Source organism: Tamandua tetradactyla, chromosome 17 (assembly GCF_023851605.1).
Source record: "Tamandua tetradactyla isolate mTamTet1 chromosome 17, mTamTet1.pri, whole genome shotgun sequence".
Taxonomy (NCBI): domain Eukaryota; kingdom Metazoa; phylum Chordata; class Mammalia; order Pilosa; family Myrmecophagidae; genus Tamandua; species Tamandua tetradactyla.
In genome coordinates, this window is record NC_135343.1 from 9,874,735 (window position 1) to 9,889,237 (window position 14,503).

Genomic DNA, 14,503 nt, shown 5'->3' on the forward strand with positions numbered 1-14,503 from the left:
TTGACTCCTAGTATTACATTCTACCCAATTTAGAGACATACAATAAAGGTAAATTAGCCTAAAAATTTAGAGACATACAATAAAGGTAAATTAACCTAAGACAGTATAGTATTGTCATAGATAGATATATATAGATCAGAGGAACAGAATAAAACAGAAGTAGGTCCGCACAAACACAGGCAACTGACTTTATATATATATATATATAACTATATAGTCATTATCCAAGATCAGTGCTGCTGGACTACAGCTCAACAATTACCAGTATTTCCTTCTGGCCGTGCTAATATACTAGAAACTAAAAAGAAATACCAATATAATGAGTCAGTGGTCATAATCATTTGTTAAATCTGAATTTCTCCATCATACCTCCTCCCTCTCATTTGGTCATTCTCTCAATCTTTAGGGATGTCTGGAAAATGGTTATTTTAACTTCTTCATGCTGGAAAAGGGTATTGACCTTAAGCAGGAGAGGTGTGAAACAGAGACTGGTACCTCTGGGTTTTAGAGCTTATCTGTCATAGGAACAATCTGGAGGCCTTAACTTTCTGAAAAAAATAAACTTAACAGATGAAACATTTATAGAATTTTAGATAGTGTCCAGGGAATTCTTTAGGGTTTTCAGGAATACTGTTGGTTGGAGCTTGGCATGCTGTGGTAATTTGCAATATCTGGCTGAATCTTGTATAAGAGTAACCCCCAGGAGAACTTCATCAAGAAAGTAGAAAGACAGCCTACACAATGGGAGACAATATTTGGAAATGACATATCAGATAAAGGTCTAGTATCCAGAATTTATAAAGAGATTATTCAACTCAACAACAAAAAGACAGCCAACCCAATTACAAAATGGGAAAAAGACTTAAACAGACACCTACCAGAAGAAGAAATACGGATGGCCAAGAGGCACATGAAGAGATGCTCAATGTCCCTGGCCATTAGAGAAATGCAAATCAAAACCACAATGAGATATCATCTCACACCCACCAGAATGGCCATTATCAACAAAACAGAAAATGACAAGTTCTGGAGAGGATGCGGAGAAAGAGGCACACTTATTCACTGTTGGTGGGAATGTCAAATGGTGCAACCACTGTGGAAGGCAGTTTGGCGGTTCCTCAAAAAGCTGAATATAGAATTGCCATACGACCCAGCAATACCATTGCTAGGTATCTACTCAAAGGACTTAAGGGCAAAGACACAAACGGACATTTGCACACCAATGTTTATAGCAGCGTTATTTACAATTGCAAAGAGATGGAAACAGCCAAAATCTCCATCAACAGAAGAGTGGCTAAACAAACTGTGGTATATACATACGATGGAATATTATGCAGCTTTAAGACAAGATAAACTTATGAACCATGTAATAACATGGATGGACCTAGAGAATATTATGCTGAGTGAATCCAGCCAAAAACTAAAGGACAAATACTGTATGGTCCCACTGTTGTGAACGGACATTCGAGAATAAACTTGAAATATGTCATTGGTAACAGAGTTCAGCAGGAGTTAGAAACAGGGTAAGACAATGGGTAATTGAAGCTGAAGGGATACAGACTGTGCAACAGGACTAGATACAAAAACTCAAAAATGGACAGCACAATAATACCTAATTGTAAAGTAATCATGTTAAAATACTGAATGAAGCTGCATCTGAGCTATAGGGTTTTTTTTGTTTTTGTTTGCGTGTTGGTTTGTTTGTTGTTGTTGTTTTTTACTATTACTACTACTTTTATTTCTTTTCTTTATATTAACATTTTATATCTTTTTCTGTTGTGTTGCTAGTTCCTCTAAACCGATGCAAATGTACTAAGAAACAATGATCATGCATCTATGTGATGATGTTAAGAATTACTGAGTGCATATGTAGAATGGTATGATTTCTAAATGTTGTGTTAATTTCTTTTTTTTTCTTTCCGTTAATAAAAAAAAAAAAAAAAAAAAAAAAAGAGTAACCCCCAGAATGACCTCTTGACTCTATTTGAAATCTCTTAGCAACTGAAATTTTATTTTGTTCCATTTCTTTTCCCCCCTTTTGGTCAAGAAGGCATTCTCGATCCCATGGTGCCAGGGCCAGGCTCATCCCTGGGAGTCATGTCCCACATGTGTGATGGGGTAGTGAGCTTATTTGCAGAGTTGGCTTAGAGAGAGAGACCACATCTGACAAAAGTAGTTCTCTGGCGGTGACGCTTAGGCATAGTTATAAGTAGACATAGTTTCACCATTGCAGAGATAAGTTTCATAAGGGCAAGCCTCAAGATCAAGGGCTTGGCTTATTAAATTGGAAGTCCCTAATGCTTGAGAGAATATCAGGAATTCCTCAGGTGGGGAAGACTAATAGTTCCACATTTTCCCACAGCCCCTCAAGGGTATTTTGCAAATACTTGTTTATTTTCTGCCCCAAATACTCTGGAATGTATTGGGATAGTGCATTAGCCTGTACAAAATAACAAGATCTCATTCCCTATTGCAGGTTCCATGTAATTAAGTTGTTTAGATAAACTGACTAGACAGAATAAATTAGTGTGCTACTTAAAACTTAATTTTGCACAAAAGGAACATCATGTCCTTTGATCTCACACAGAAGTTGGAAATTTTAAAATACAGACAATATCATCCTTAAACCTGTATTCTGATTTATCTTAGTCCCAAACAGATCAGCTTCATTCCTATCTCTACTTGAAGTCTGATCTCTTTTTCAGCTTCTTTAGCAGTTGCTGAATGGAGCACTGCTGACTTTCAGAGCTGCAGAGCTCTAACTCTGAGCCTCAGGTGTCACAAAGATACCCAGAGTTCCAGGTACAATTTAGACATTCTTAACTGAAAGCAGGTGGCAGAGAGAAAGGAGAAATTGAGTTGAGTCTGTCCAATAAACAGAGGATTAAGTATATTATAGTGAAGTGATTTCTTTATAGCTGTAATCCCTAAAACAAAAATATAACCCTTCTACATTACCAGAGTGCACACACATAAGCAAACACAGATCATATAATAAAATGATTTTTTAAAACACCAACAATTATACATTTTAAACACAAACCGTGCCTTAAAGTATAATGGCAGAACTGAGAACATATATATATATATATGTCATATTATGACATAAAATACCCCTATTAAACAAACTCCCTCAGATGGAGTCACAAAGCTGATTTCAATACAAGAAAGCATTAAATTTCTCAGAAGACACCTTGTGATGGTAAAGGATGCAAGTCACAATGAAGACCCACAAAATGACCACATCTAAGACCGTAAAGAAAGCCTCAGGCAGCTCCATAAAACACAAATAATATAGCCAGTGTTGAACCAGACATTTTTTAACTCTCTTAAGTAATTCTTTTTTTTTAAACTTTTTTTATCAATTAAAAAAATTAACAAACAAAACATTAAGATATCATTCCATTCTCTTAAGTAATTCTTGAATTAAAAAGAAAATCATTCATTTCCTGCCTGCCCATGCAAAAAAAAATCAACCCCCAAAACAAGAGATACCTAGAAAATAATGATAATGTAAATTCCTCACATGTGATATAGCTGAAGTCTTGCTTAGAAGAAAATTTTAGCTGTAAATATTTATATTAATATTGAATTACAAAATGATACATATGAAACAAAACCACAAAATCATTTCCTTTTTATTGATATATATTATATATTTACATTCCTTGTAAATATCCAAAATGTGCACTCAATGGTTAACAATATCATCATATAGCTGTGCATTTATCAACACAATCGAATTTTTAAAATAATTTTTATTAATAAAAAAAATTACAAGAAAGAAACGCATGCATCCTTAATATATGCTCATTCCATTCTACATATATAATCAGTAATTCACAATATCATCACATAGTTGCATATTCATCATCATGATCATTTCTTAGAACATTTGCATCAATTCAGAAAAAGAAATAAAAAGACAACAGAAAAATAAAACAAAAACAGAAAAAGAAAAAAAATGTTTACATACCATACTCCTTTTTTTCTTTTTTGTGAAAAATAACATATATACACAAAGCAATAAATTTCAAAGCACATCACCATAATTAGTTGTAGAACAGATTTCAGACTTTGGTATGGGCTACAGTTCCACAATTTCAGGTTCTTACCTCTACCTGGTCCAAGATACTGGAGACTAAAAGAAATATCAGTATAATGATTCAGCAGTCATATTCATCTGTATAATTCCACCATTACCTTTGAGCTCTCTCCCACTCTTCAGGGGTATTTGAGCTATATCCATTCTAACTTTTCCATGTTGGAAGGAACTGTTGCTAATTTGGGTTAGGGTAATGGAACTAGTTGATGTTCTGGAGAGGCTGGCCCCTCTGCATTTCAGGACTTATCTGGTCCAGGGACCCATCTGGAGGTTGTAGGTTTCTGGAAAATTACCCTAGTGCATGGAACCTTTGTACAATCTTATATAATGCCCTAGGTGTTCTTTAGAATTGGCAGTAATGGTTTTCGCTGGGGGTAGGCAAGCTATGATAGGTAGCAATGTCTAACTGAGGTTTACGTTAAGAGTAACCTCCAGTGTAGCCTCTCAACTCCATTTGAACTCTTCTCAGCCACTGCTACCTTATTTGTTACACTTCCTTTCCCCCTTTTGGTCAGGATGGAATTGTTGACTCATGGTGCCAGGGCCAGACTCATCCCTGGGAGTCATCTTCCAGGGATGGCATTCATCCCTGGTTGTCATGCAAAATCATCTTTAACCAAATTTTTTATATAACCTCTCTGTTCCCTATAATGCATACATGCTTCTGTGAAGATTTGACTCATAACTGCTTTTTGTATTTAGAGAAAGTGTGACTATTGAACATGAAACCGTTAAAGATGATGATAATAATAATTATAATAATATTGAATTAGGGATGTAATGCAGGACATTTGAAGAAAGAATAACAGAATAAAACCAAAAGGTCAAAAGAAAGAATTTAACAAAAATAAAAGCAGAAATTAATTATTTTAAAAAGAGGGGAAAAGGTAATAAAATAAATTTAAATATATGTTTTATTAAATAAAGTCAATCCAAGAGCTGCTTCATTGAGTGAGGGAGGGGGAATAACAGCAACAAAACAGATAAAGCATTAGCTACTCTCTTCTGTGTACAAAATCAGAAATGGACATAGGGAAATAATCACAGAGAGATGAAATTAAAAGAATCATAAATGATTTCACTGTTCAACTCTTTCCAAATATATTTGAGAGTAAAATAAATGGATACGTTTCTAGAAAAATATAATTTTTAAATGTGACCCCTGCTAAGAAATTTGAAATAGACAAATTGCCATAGAAAAATAGAGGAAAATGTGACTGTGTATGGAGTCGTCTATTGGAATACCTGGGAGTAAATTTAGCAACAACCCTAAAGATACATTGTCGAATGAAAAGAGCATAATTTTAGAGATGTTATAATATGAGAATAAGAGTATCTTAAATTGATGAAACACAGCATATCAGCATCATAGGTTGTTGTCTTAATAGGATATTAAGGTATGTGGGTCTGTTTCCTCACAAGTTACATCAGTGGTTTGGACAGATGAATTCTGAGAACCTTCCAGTCCCAACACCCTGGAGTTCTCCAGTACCGAAGGGGTTGGTCCTGCTGGCAGTGGGTGTGTGATGACTGCCCACACAGGACCTCTCTCCAGGTTCCTTCTGTGCTTTGCCCTTTAAGATCGGAGGGTCCCCACGTCATTGTGCAGGGGCACCAGGATGGCCCACCTTGATATGAGAAAATATACTGCACTTAGGGTGTGCTGGTTTGAAGGGAAGTATGTCCCCTAGAAAAGCCATGTTTTAATCAAAATCCCATTTCGTAAAGGCAGAATAAGCCCTATTCAATACTATATGTTTGAAACTGTAATCAGATCATCTCCCTGGAGTGGTTGTTAAGCTGAATTAGGTGATGACATGTCTCCACCCATTTGGGTGGGTCTTGATAAGTTTCTGGAGTCCTATAAAAGAGGAAACATTTTAGAGAATAAAGGAGATTCAGAGAGAGCAGAGAATGCTGCAGCACCATGAAGCAGAGAGTCCATCAGCCAGCGCTTTGGAGATGAAAAGGAAAACGCCTCCTGGGGAGCTTCATGAAACAGGAAGCCAGGAGAAGAAGCTAGCAGATGATGCCATATTCGCCATGTGCTCTTCCAGATGAGAGGGGAACCCTGACCATGTTCACCATGTGACCTTCCAGCCAAGAGAGAAACTGTGACTGTGTTTACCATGTGCCTTCTCACTAGAGAGAAACCCTGAACTTCATCAGCCTTCTTTAACCAAGGTATCTTTCCCTGGATGCCTTAAATTGGACATTTCTATGGACCTGTTTTAGTTGGGACATTTTCTCAGCCTTAGAACTATAAACTAGCAACCTATTAAATTCCCCTTTTTAAAAGCCACTCCATTTCTGGTATATTGCATTCCGGCAGCTAGCAAAGTAGAACATAGGGTGTGAGGAATCTGGCTTTGACTGAAGAAGGAGGTAGTGATTGCCAAGTGAAATTATTCCTGGAGACAAAGAGCTATCATTCAAAGGATTGAGTCTAAAATTGGCATGTAATAGAGTGGCCATACATCCCAGTTTGCCCTGAACCATCTCAGTTAAACCATCTGTCCTGTGTTTTTTTTTATTTATTTATTTTTTGGGCATGGGCAGGCATTGGGAATCGAGCCCAGGTTTCCAGCATGGCAGGCGAAAATTCTGCCATTGAGCCACCGTTGCACTGCCCTGTCTCCTGTTATTTTTAATAGCTCATGCTTCAGTTTGGGTAGTGTCTACAGGCTGATCAGGGAGGAGATAGTGACCAGGGTAGCTGCCAACATCTCTTTGACTAACAATTGCACCAAATGATATGAGAATCATTAATTAGGAACTTTTTTAGTGTCTGGTTAGCCACTGCCAGTGCCTGGTTATGAGTCCTGGGACATTTCAGCACAAAAGTAAGAAATGTGAACAAGGTGATTGACTCAATGGTAAAAACAGCCCTTACTCTTTAGCCAATCTAGGCTTTTTTTTTTTTTTAAAGAAAAACTCATACATCCAATACCCCTTACTCCTCTCTCTCACTGACTATTAGTATGTCAATCTACTCATTTTTTTCCTTTTACTGCCCTATTATTTATTTATTTTTCCTGATTTTTTTACTCATCTGTCCATACTGTGGATAAAAGGAGCATCAGACACAAGGTTTTCACAGTCACACAGTCATTGTAAAAGCTGTATCATTATACAATTGTCCTCAAGGATCAAGGCTACTGGAACACAGTTCAGCAGTTTCAGGTACTTTCCTCTAGCCACTCCAATATACCATGAACTAAAAAGAGATATCTATATGATGCATAAGAACAACCTCCAGGATAACCTCTTGACTCTACTTGGAATCTCTCAGCCACTAAAACTTTGTCCTATTCTCTCTTTCCTCTTTTAGTCAAGAAGGCTTTCTCGATCTGATGATGCCAGGTCCCACCTCATCCTGGGAGTCCTGTCCCATGTGGCCAGGGAGAGTTACACCGCTGGTAGTCATGTCCCACATAGAGAGGAGGGCAGTGTGTTTAGCCAACTTAGCCTTTAATGAAAATTATATGTTACCTTGATTTTAGCACATTTTCACACTTAAATGATTCTTAAATTGGAATTCATGTTATAATGCATCTTGTAATTAATCACATCTTACAATTAAGAAAATCCAGTAATTTATTCCCTTTCTAGGATCTGGCCTCCCATCTCCTTTACAAAATGAAGTGAAGACTAAGAGGGTAGAACCAGTGTGTCTTAGATGCTGTATATAAGGATTTGATAGGGCATTTATTAATTTTTTTTCTGCTACCTCCCACTAGGAGAAATTGCTTCAGTGCAAGGAACCGCATTTGACCTGAGGAAGCCAGTGGAGCTTGGAAAGCACCTGCAGGAATTCCACATCAATGGTTTTGATCACAATTTCTGTCTGAAGGAGTCTAAAGAAAAGCATTTTTGTGCAAGGTAAGGTACATTTCATTTACTGCCTCTATGGGGGAAGAAGAGACACCATCTCCTGTTCAAGGAGCTTTTCCTTTGGCCATACCGATAGCATTTACTATGCTACAGGGGGCCAAATACTCCCATCTCGTGTATTTTCAAGACCTCCATTCCACAGGCAAGCCTCATGGGATTTATCTCCCTCTCCACCACCTTGCCTTGTTCCTAGTCCTCCAGGTTGGAATCCCCTCTCTTTGCTCCCCCTCTCCCCGCCTCTGCCTTGTTTAAACTTCCAGACCCTCTATGCTTTCTCGATTGGTGATTTATGCCCCAGCTATTTCCCTGGAGGGTCTGGGACTGCACATCCTTCCTCTAGCTCTCATCCACCCCAGCCTTGTTGGGTAGGCGTTTGTGTGTACGCCACCTCCTTGTCACTAAACTCCGGGTTCCTCAGGCCACCGGTGAATCGCTGTCTCTCCCTTAATCCCAACACCATACTTGACACTTCAGATAATCAATAGACATTTGTTTAGTGAATGGATTTTTTTCAGTAAAGCAGAGAAAATGATTCACACTCTAATAGAAACAGGAAGACTTTGAAAACCTTCCCTTCCTAGAGTCCCTGCCCCAAGGCCCAGCCCATCTAGGCCGTGCTCCTGCAGTTCGAGCCCCTCCTCTGGGCCCTTCCCCACTGCGTCACCCAAGAGGCCTCCCTTCTGGCTTCTCTTATTCAGCCCTGGCCCTCCCCTTCCCAAGCATCTTCCTTTGAACCTTTGGTTGACCACACACAAGGGGGATGTTTGCACAGTTCCATATGTGTGTTTTTCCTCTTGATGAGACTCTATCTATATCCCTTCAGCTTCAAACCCAGGGCTGGGCAGGTTCTCTTCTCACCTCTTTAGAAATCTGACTTAAAAAGAAAAAGAAAAAGAAAAAAAAGGAAGCAGTGAATCTCGTGGCAATCCACAGCAGGAGGGTTCTAGAGAAAGACTAGATTATAAAAGCAGCCTGCTTAAGCCCCAGGGACAAGAACAGTTTAATTTAGAAAAGCCTGTCTTCTCTTTCAAATGGCTGGCTAGTTGTTGCCAGGCCAAGCAGAGAGCTCCAACTCTGTATGAGAAAGAATCCCACCCGCATTCCACCCCCATGACCCTGGAACTACCTCTCTCCAAACTGGCTGCCCACCACCACCACAATCTGGCTGTGTAAATCCATTTTGACCTTCCTCAAAGAAGCCAAGATCAAAGTGTGAAGTTGCTATTGAGGATCCTCAAAACCGCCTGCTCATACCTCACCTATGTGGCTGCAAGTATTCTCCCATCATGATCTGCCTGCCTGTCTCCTCCATACCTCTTGTCCCTGCTGGGGCTGGCCCTAGGTTCCTGTCTTAAAGCTGCTTCCTAGCTTCTACCACTCCCTGCCTGCTTTTTTGCTCTGGACTCACATGTGGTTTGTCTTTATCCCCAGAGTCCATCATGCTGGGAGTGGGAGGGTGCTGGAAGTGTACACCACCCAACCCGGGGTCCAGTTCTACACAGGCAACTTCCTGGATGGCACATTGAAGGGAAAGAATGGAGCTGTCTATCCTAAGCACTCTGGTTTCTGCCTCGAGACCCAGAATTGGCCCAATGCTGTCAATCAGGTAAGGCTGCAGGCCGGCTGGTCAGAGTGGTGTTGTGTCCACAGTCACACTCTAGGCCAGAGGTCATGACACTCAGGCAAGGTCTGTATGACTCAAAAGTCCATGTTGTAGAGCAGCTAGAACTAAAAGCCTAAAACTAAGGAATTATAAACCATACCAAACTCTGAAATCTGTTCTACAACTAACTGTTGTGATGTGCTTTGAAATTTGCTTTTTTTGTACATGTTCTTTTTCACATAAAAGACAAAAAAAGTCAATTGCGATGATAAATGTACAGCTATATGATGATATTATGAACCATTGATTGTACACTTTGGATGAGTATAGGATATGTGAATATATAATATTTATCAATAAAAAGTAAATAATTTAAAAAAATTTTAATTAAAAAAAAAGTACATGTTGGTTCTCTTCCTCAAGTCATGATAAACGCAGGAAGCCTTCAGCCAAGGTACTAACATGGCATTTATATGCCATAAGAACCAAAAGCTCAAATTTGGCACCTTCAAAGTATTTATCAATTTAATGTTTCTGCCCGTCAATACCTAGTCATTTACTGAAACCACATTTTTGAGATTTTCTGTCTCACCTTCCTGTTTGCTTCCTCACAACATTTTCTAGCTATTGACTAGAATCATGGTGCCAGTCCATGATAAGAATGTAATCAACACATTGCACCAGAATATAATCAACACATTGCTTCCTTCATTGAGAAAGTCTTGCTGCGACAAGACATACTAAGTGATGGAGGTGATTTTCATTCTGGCTCAAATTCTTTATCTCATTGCAAACTGATAATAGTTATTATACTAGCAACTAGTCCACAGAGCACCAGTCTTAAGCACACACTGAATTTTCAAATTGTTAGTTGTGTGACCAGTAGGGCCTGGGCTGGCAGAGTATAACTTGTGTTGTTTTTCCTTTCACAGCCCAACTTCCCTTCTGTGCTGCTGAGGCCTGGTGAGGAGTATAACCACACCACCTGGTTCAGGTTTTCTGTGGCTTAAGGAAGTGTGAAGACATAACTTGTTCTAGAGCCAGGCTGGCAGCTTCTTCCAAAGTCTATTTCCTGTATAGAGATGAGGTGAAGATTTAGAGGCTTCTAAAGTGATCCTGTGAACTAAAATCATACAAATGGTAGCTGTCATAATAATCGGTTCAGTATTGATTCCCTAGGAGCTTTTCCAATGAATTCCTCTAGGCCGTGCCTAATGACCAGCTCTAGTGTCTAATGACCAGCTCTAGTGTCTGTGTAATTCAGAGGGCAAGGGAACCCAACCACCAATGCCATGATCTAAGCCCTGACATTAACCCAGGAGTGCTACCCGGGACCCCTATGCTCAGAGTTGGTGGTACCTAGACAACTGTTGTTGGTTCCATCTCTCTGCTCTGCCTTTTTTTTTTTTTTCCTAATTTTCACCCTTCTTTTCTTTTATCCTACTCATTCCTTTTCTCCTTTTTCTTGTTCTTCTACCCAAACCACCTTACCCTTGTGCAGCACCTTAGAGTTTTCAAGGTCATGTTCATCCAACACAATGGCAAATGGAGTACTCTGCCTCTGTATAAGACAGTAGAGCTTGAGAGATAGGGAGCTGAGGTTTAGAGAAGTGACCCACCCAAAGGTATGCAGTGAGTAAAAATTTCAGCCAAACTTGAGCTCAGACCTTGGGGATTCAAGTCTTCTTCTTTACCTGCTTGGTCTGCCAGAGCATTCCCCAGGTCACTGAGGGCCAAAGAGGGGTCTGACCCTTGCAGTAATTGTTAGAACTAGCTTTCTCACTTTTATGAGAAGCCAGAGTTTAACTGTCTCTTAGATACCTAGAAGAATCTGTAATTTATACTCTCTGCTTTTGGAGTAAACTGAGAAAGCCTAGCCAAACCATTGGAGGCAGGTGCTGTGTTAGTGTCAGGAAAGTGTTTTGCCTTTTGAAGCAGTGTGTATTACACATGGCATGGAAAGTACATGGAGTGTTATGAAGACATGGCTGAGGCCTCCTTCCTTTCCTAGATAATTGAATTATCAGTGAGGGGTTTGGGTGATTTTTAAAGAAATATTTCATACTATTTACTAGTAATCAGTTCAAATAAAACCAAATCTATACTTTCCAAAGACTCCAATTCTTGCACTCATCTTTAAATCCATTAGCCATGGACTCTTGGGAGATGGAGAGTATATGGTATATTCAGGATTCTATTGTGTCTGAGATGAGCCTTGACATTTTCTTAGGGGAAAGAATTACTTTACCAGAGGTCCCCCCTGCTTATCGTAGCTTCCTCTTTCTTAGCAACCAATAATAAACCAAAGCTATTTAGTTTTTAACTCATGTTCACAAAGTCCTCTGCTGGATCTTTTTAAGGAACACAAAAGAGGTACTGCCCAAGAGAGGTAGTACCTTCCCCCAGGGATCTCACAGTCTCTCTGGGGAAGACAAAACTGATATACATTAACAGGTGATGTACAGTTGACTCCATGGTAGAGCTGGGGCCCTGAGCACTAACTTTGGCCCTGCCATTTACTACATAAGAAACTTGGTGAGCAAATGGAACCTGTGTTCCCACTTACTGCCATTTACTCATCAGAATCTGAGCTCACTTGGCCTCAGTTTTGTCATCTGTAAGATAAAGAGGTTGGACTTTAATTATCTGGAAGATGGGTAAATGTCTGCAAGGTTAAAACTAAAGCTGGGCCACTACTCAAGTTCTTTTTCCCTAGGCCCTCCCTGTGGTTGGGATGAAGGTCTGAAAGGGTGGATGACAAAGGCTCAAAAGATGGCCAGAGATGCATCCTGGTTTCCTGGAGCTGGAGTCTTGCTTGTCTTCCCTACCAGGGTTGAGCAGGCAAGTGGAGGCCTAACCATACTACTGTTTGCAGCCCTATCGAATTTATACTTCTATTACATATCCTTCTTCTGATACCCTCTAGACGACTGAATTCTGCTACCTCCTCACCAGGATTCTACATTAGTGGCTTATTCCCACCTTATTACAATGTTGCCAGTGTTTTCTGAATGACTATTTCATTGACCCTGTATTGTAGTAGAGAGGTCCTCATTAAAAAGAAGTGACCACTAACTGGAGAAAGTAACACTGCCAGAATGGCAGAGTTAGAACGCAATCCCATAGCCAGTATATGTTCCAGTATACACTCAAAAGTCCCCAGTTTTCCCTTTCAGAGAGGAAAAAATCTAACTTTGATAACATATAGTGTTGGTAAGTAGAGACGTTTTACTCAATCACTATTGGTAGAAAAGTAAATTAATACAACTTTTGGGGAAGGACATTTGACAGAATCAGTATTGACATGCTTGTAAAATCCATGACCTAGCAAGTTCATTTTAAGAAACAAGGGTGTTCTCTGCAACCTAATTTGTAATCATGAAAAATGGGAAACTACGTAATGCCATTGTATTAGTTTCTCAGCTGCTAAAGCAAATACCAGTGGGTGGGCTGCACTAGGAATTTATTGGCTCACAGTTTAGAGGCTAAAAGGCTTGCTTCCTCCTGGGGTTGGTATCTTCTGGCTGGCTGGCCACATTTGGAAGTTCCTTGGCTTTCCCCACACATGACAGTACACATGGCAGCATCTCCTTTATCTTCTGCTCTCCATTAACTTCTGGCATCTGGCTGCTCCCACAGCGTCTCTCTCTGGCTTTCTCTAAGGCCTCCAGTAATAGGATTAAGACCTATCCTGAGTCAGTCGTGCCTCCACCTTAAGTGAAGTAACCTCATCAAAGGATCCTTCTAATGTGTTCCCACCCCCAGGAATGGATTAAGCTACCACAGCCATCGCTATAAGAATGGATAGATGAGTATCCACAGAATAGAATACTATGTGGATGTTAAAAAGAATGAGGTAAAAATATGCACAGTGTGCTGCCACTGTAAAAAACAAACACCTGCATAATATCTGTAAAACCTGGAAGGGCACACTACATTATTAAGAGTGACTTGTAAAAAAATAGAATTCGGAAGGGAAAGGAGGACTTTCACTTTTTACTTTCTTAGCATTGTTTGAATTGTCAAAGACAATCACCTTCCTTTTGTAACTTTGAACTTACAGAAAAGCTGCAAGAGCAGTAGAGAAACGCCCATCTGCCCTTCACTCAGAATCCCATTCAAGTTTCCCCACCCATCACCATGATCACCTTCCTAGCAAAAGCATCCCATCCAGGATCACAAATTGTTCTTGGCCTCTTCAGGCTCCTTCAGTGTGGCACAACCCCTCAGGCCCTTATGACCTTAACATTTTCAAGGGTTGCAGGAAAGTTATTTTGTAGCATGTCCCTTTATTGGGGCTTGTGTGATTTCCTCATAGTTAGATTCCTGTGGTTTATCTTCAGCATGGTGCTGTGCTCTTGGCACTGCAGCCGTCACATAGTGCACGACCAGCTTGCCCCATCATTTGTTCACTGGAGTAAGGTGCTGTCTGCCATGTATCTCCGCTCTGCAGTCACCAATGAATACATTAAGCAAGGGGGCTCAGAGGTGAGACACGAAGCTGATCGCAACCTAGCTCGCCTTTTGTGTGTTATGACGGACTTAATTGCTTGAGGCAGGTTTATAATCATCTAGTACTAGAAATCATCAGGAAACTCTAAAGAAAAAAAGAGAATGTGTTGCTTTACACAAGGAAACCTAACAACTACAAATTAGTTCTCACTTGAATGGCCTCTAGGTTTGAGAATACATTTATCACCCAAGTACTTTGTTTTCCTCTGTTCTAAAAAGAATCACTTTTATAATAAGCCAAGTTTACAGTAACCCACATAAGGATATTCATGTTTAGGGCAGTTGAAAGAAGTTATGGGTGTTTTAATTAATTGTATTTAAGAAGGACAGTAAGAAAGAAAGGCTTTGCAAGCCATAAATCTGATAAAAACAAAAATGGATTTAGGGAA

General features: G+C 39.7%; 1 protein-coding gene across 1 annotated transcript in view; it reads left to right on the top strand.

Moving 5' to 3' along the window:
* Window positions 1-11,709, top strand: part of GALM (galactose mutarotase) — a 70,258-nt gene extending 58,549 nt beyond the window's left edge. The window contains exons 5-7 of the mRNA XM_077134028.1: window positions 7,846-7,987; window positions 9,431-9,605; window positions 10,535-11,709. Coding sequence (XP_076990143.1) covers window positions 7,846-7,987; window positions 9,431-9,605; window positions 10,535-10,612 — 395 coding nt within the window. The 3' untranslated portion in view covers window positions 10,613-11,709. The remainder of the gene's footprint in view (window positions 1-7,845; window positions 7,988-9,430; window positions 9,606-10,534) is intronic.
* Window positions 11,710-14,503: the final 2,794 nt, after the last annotated feature.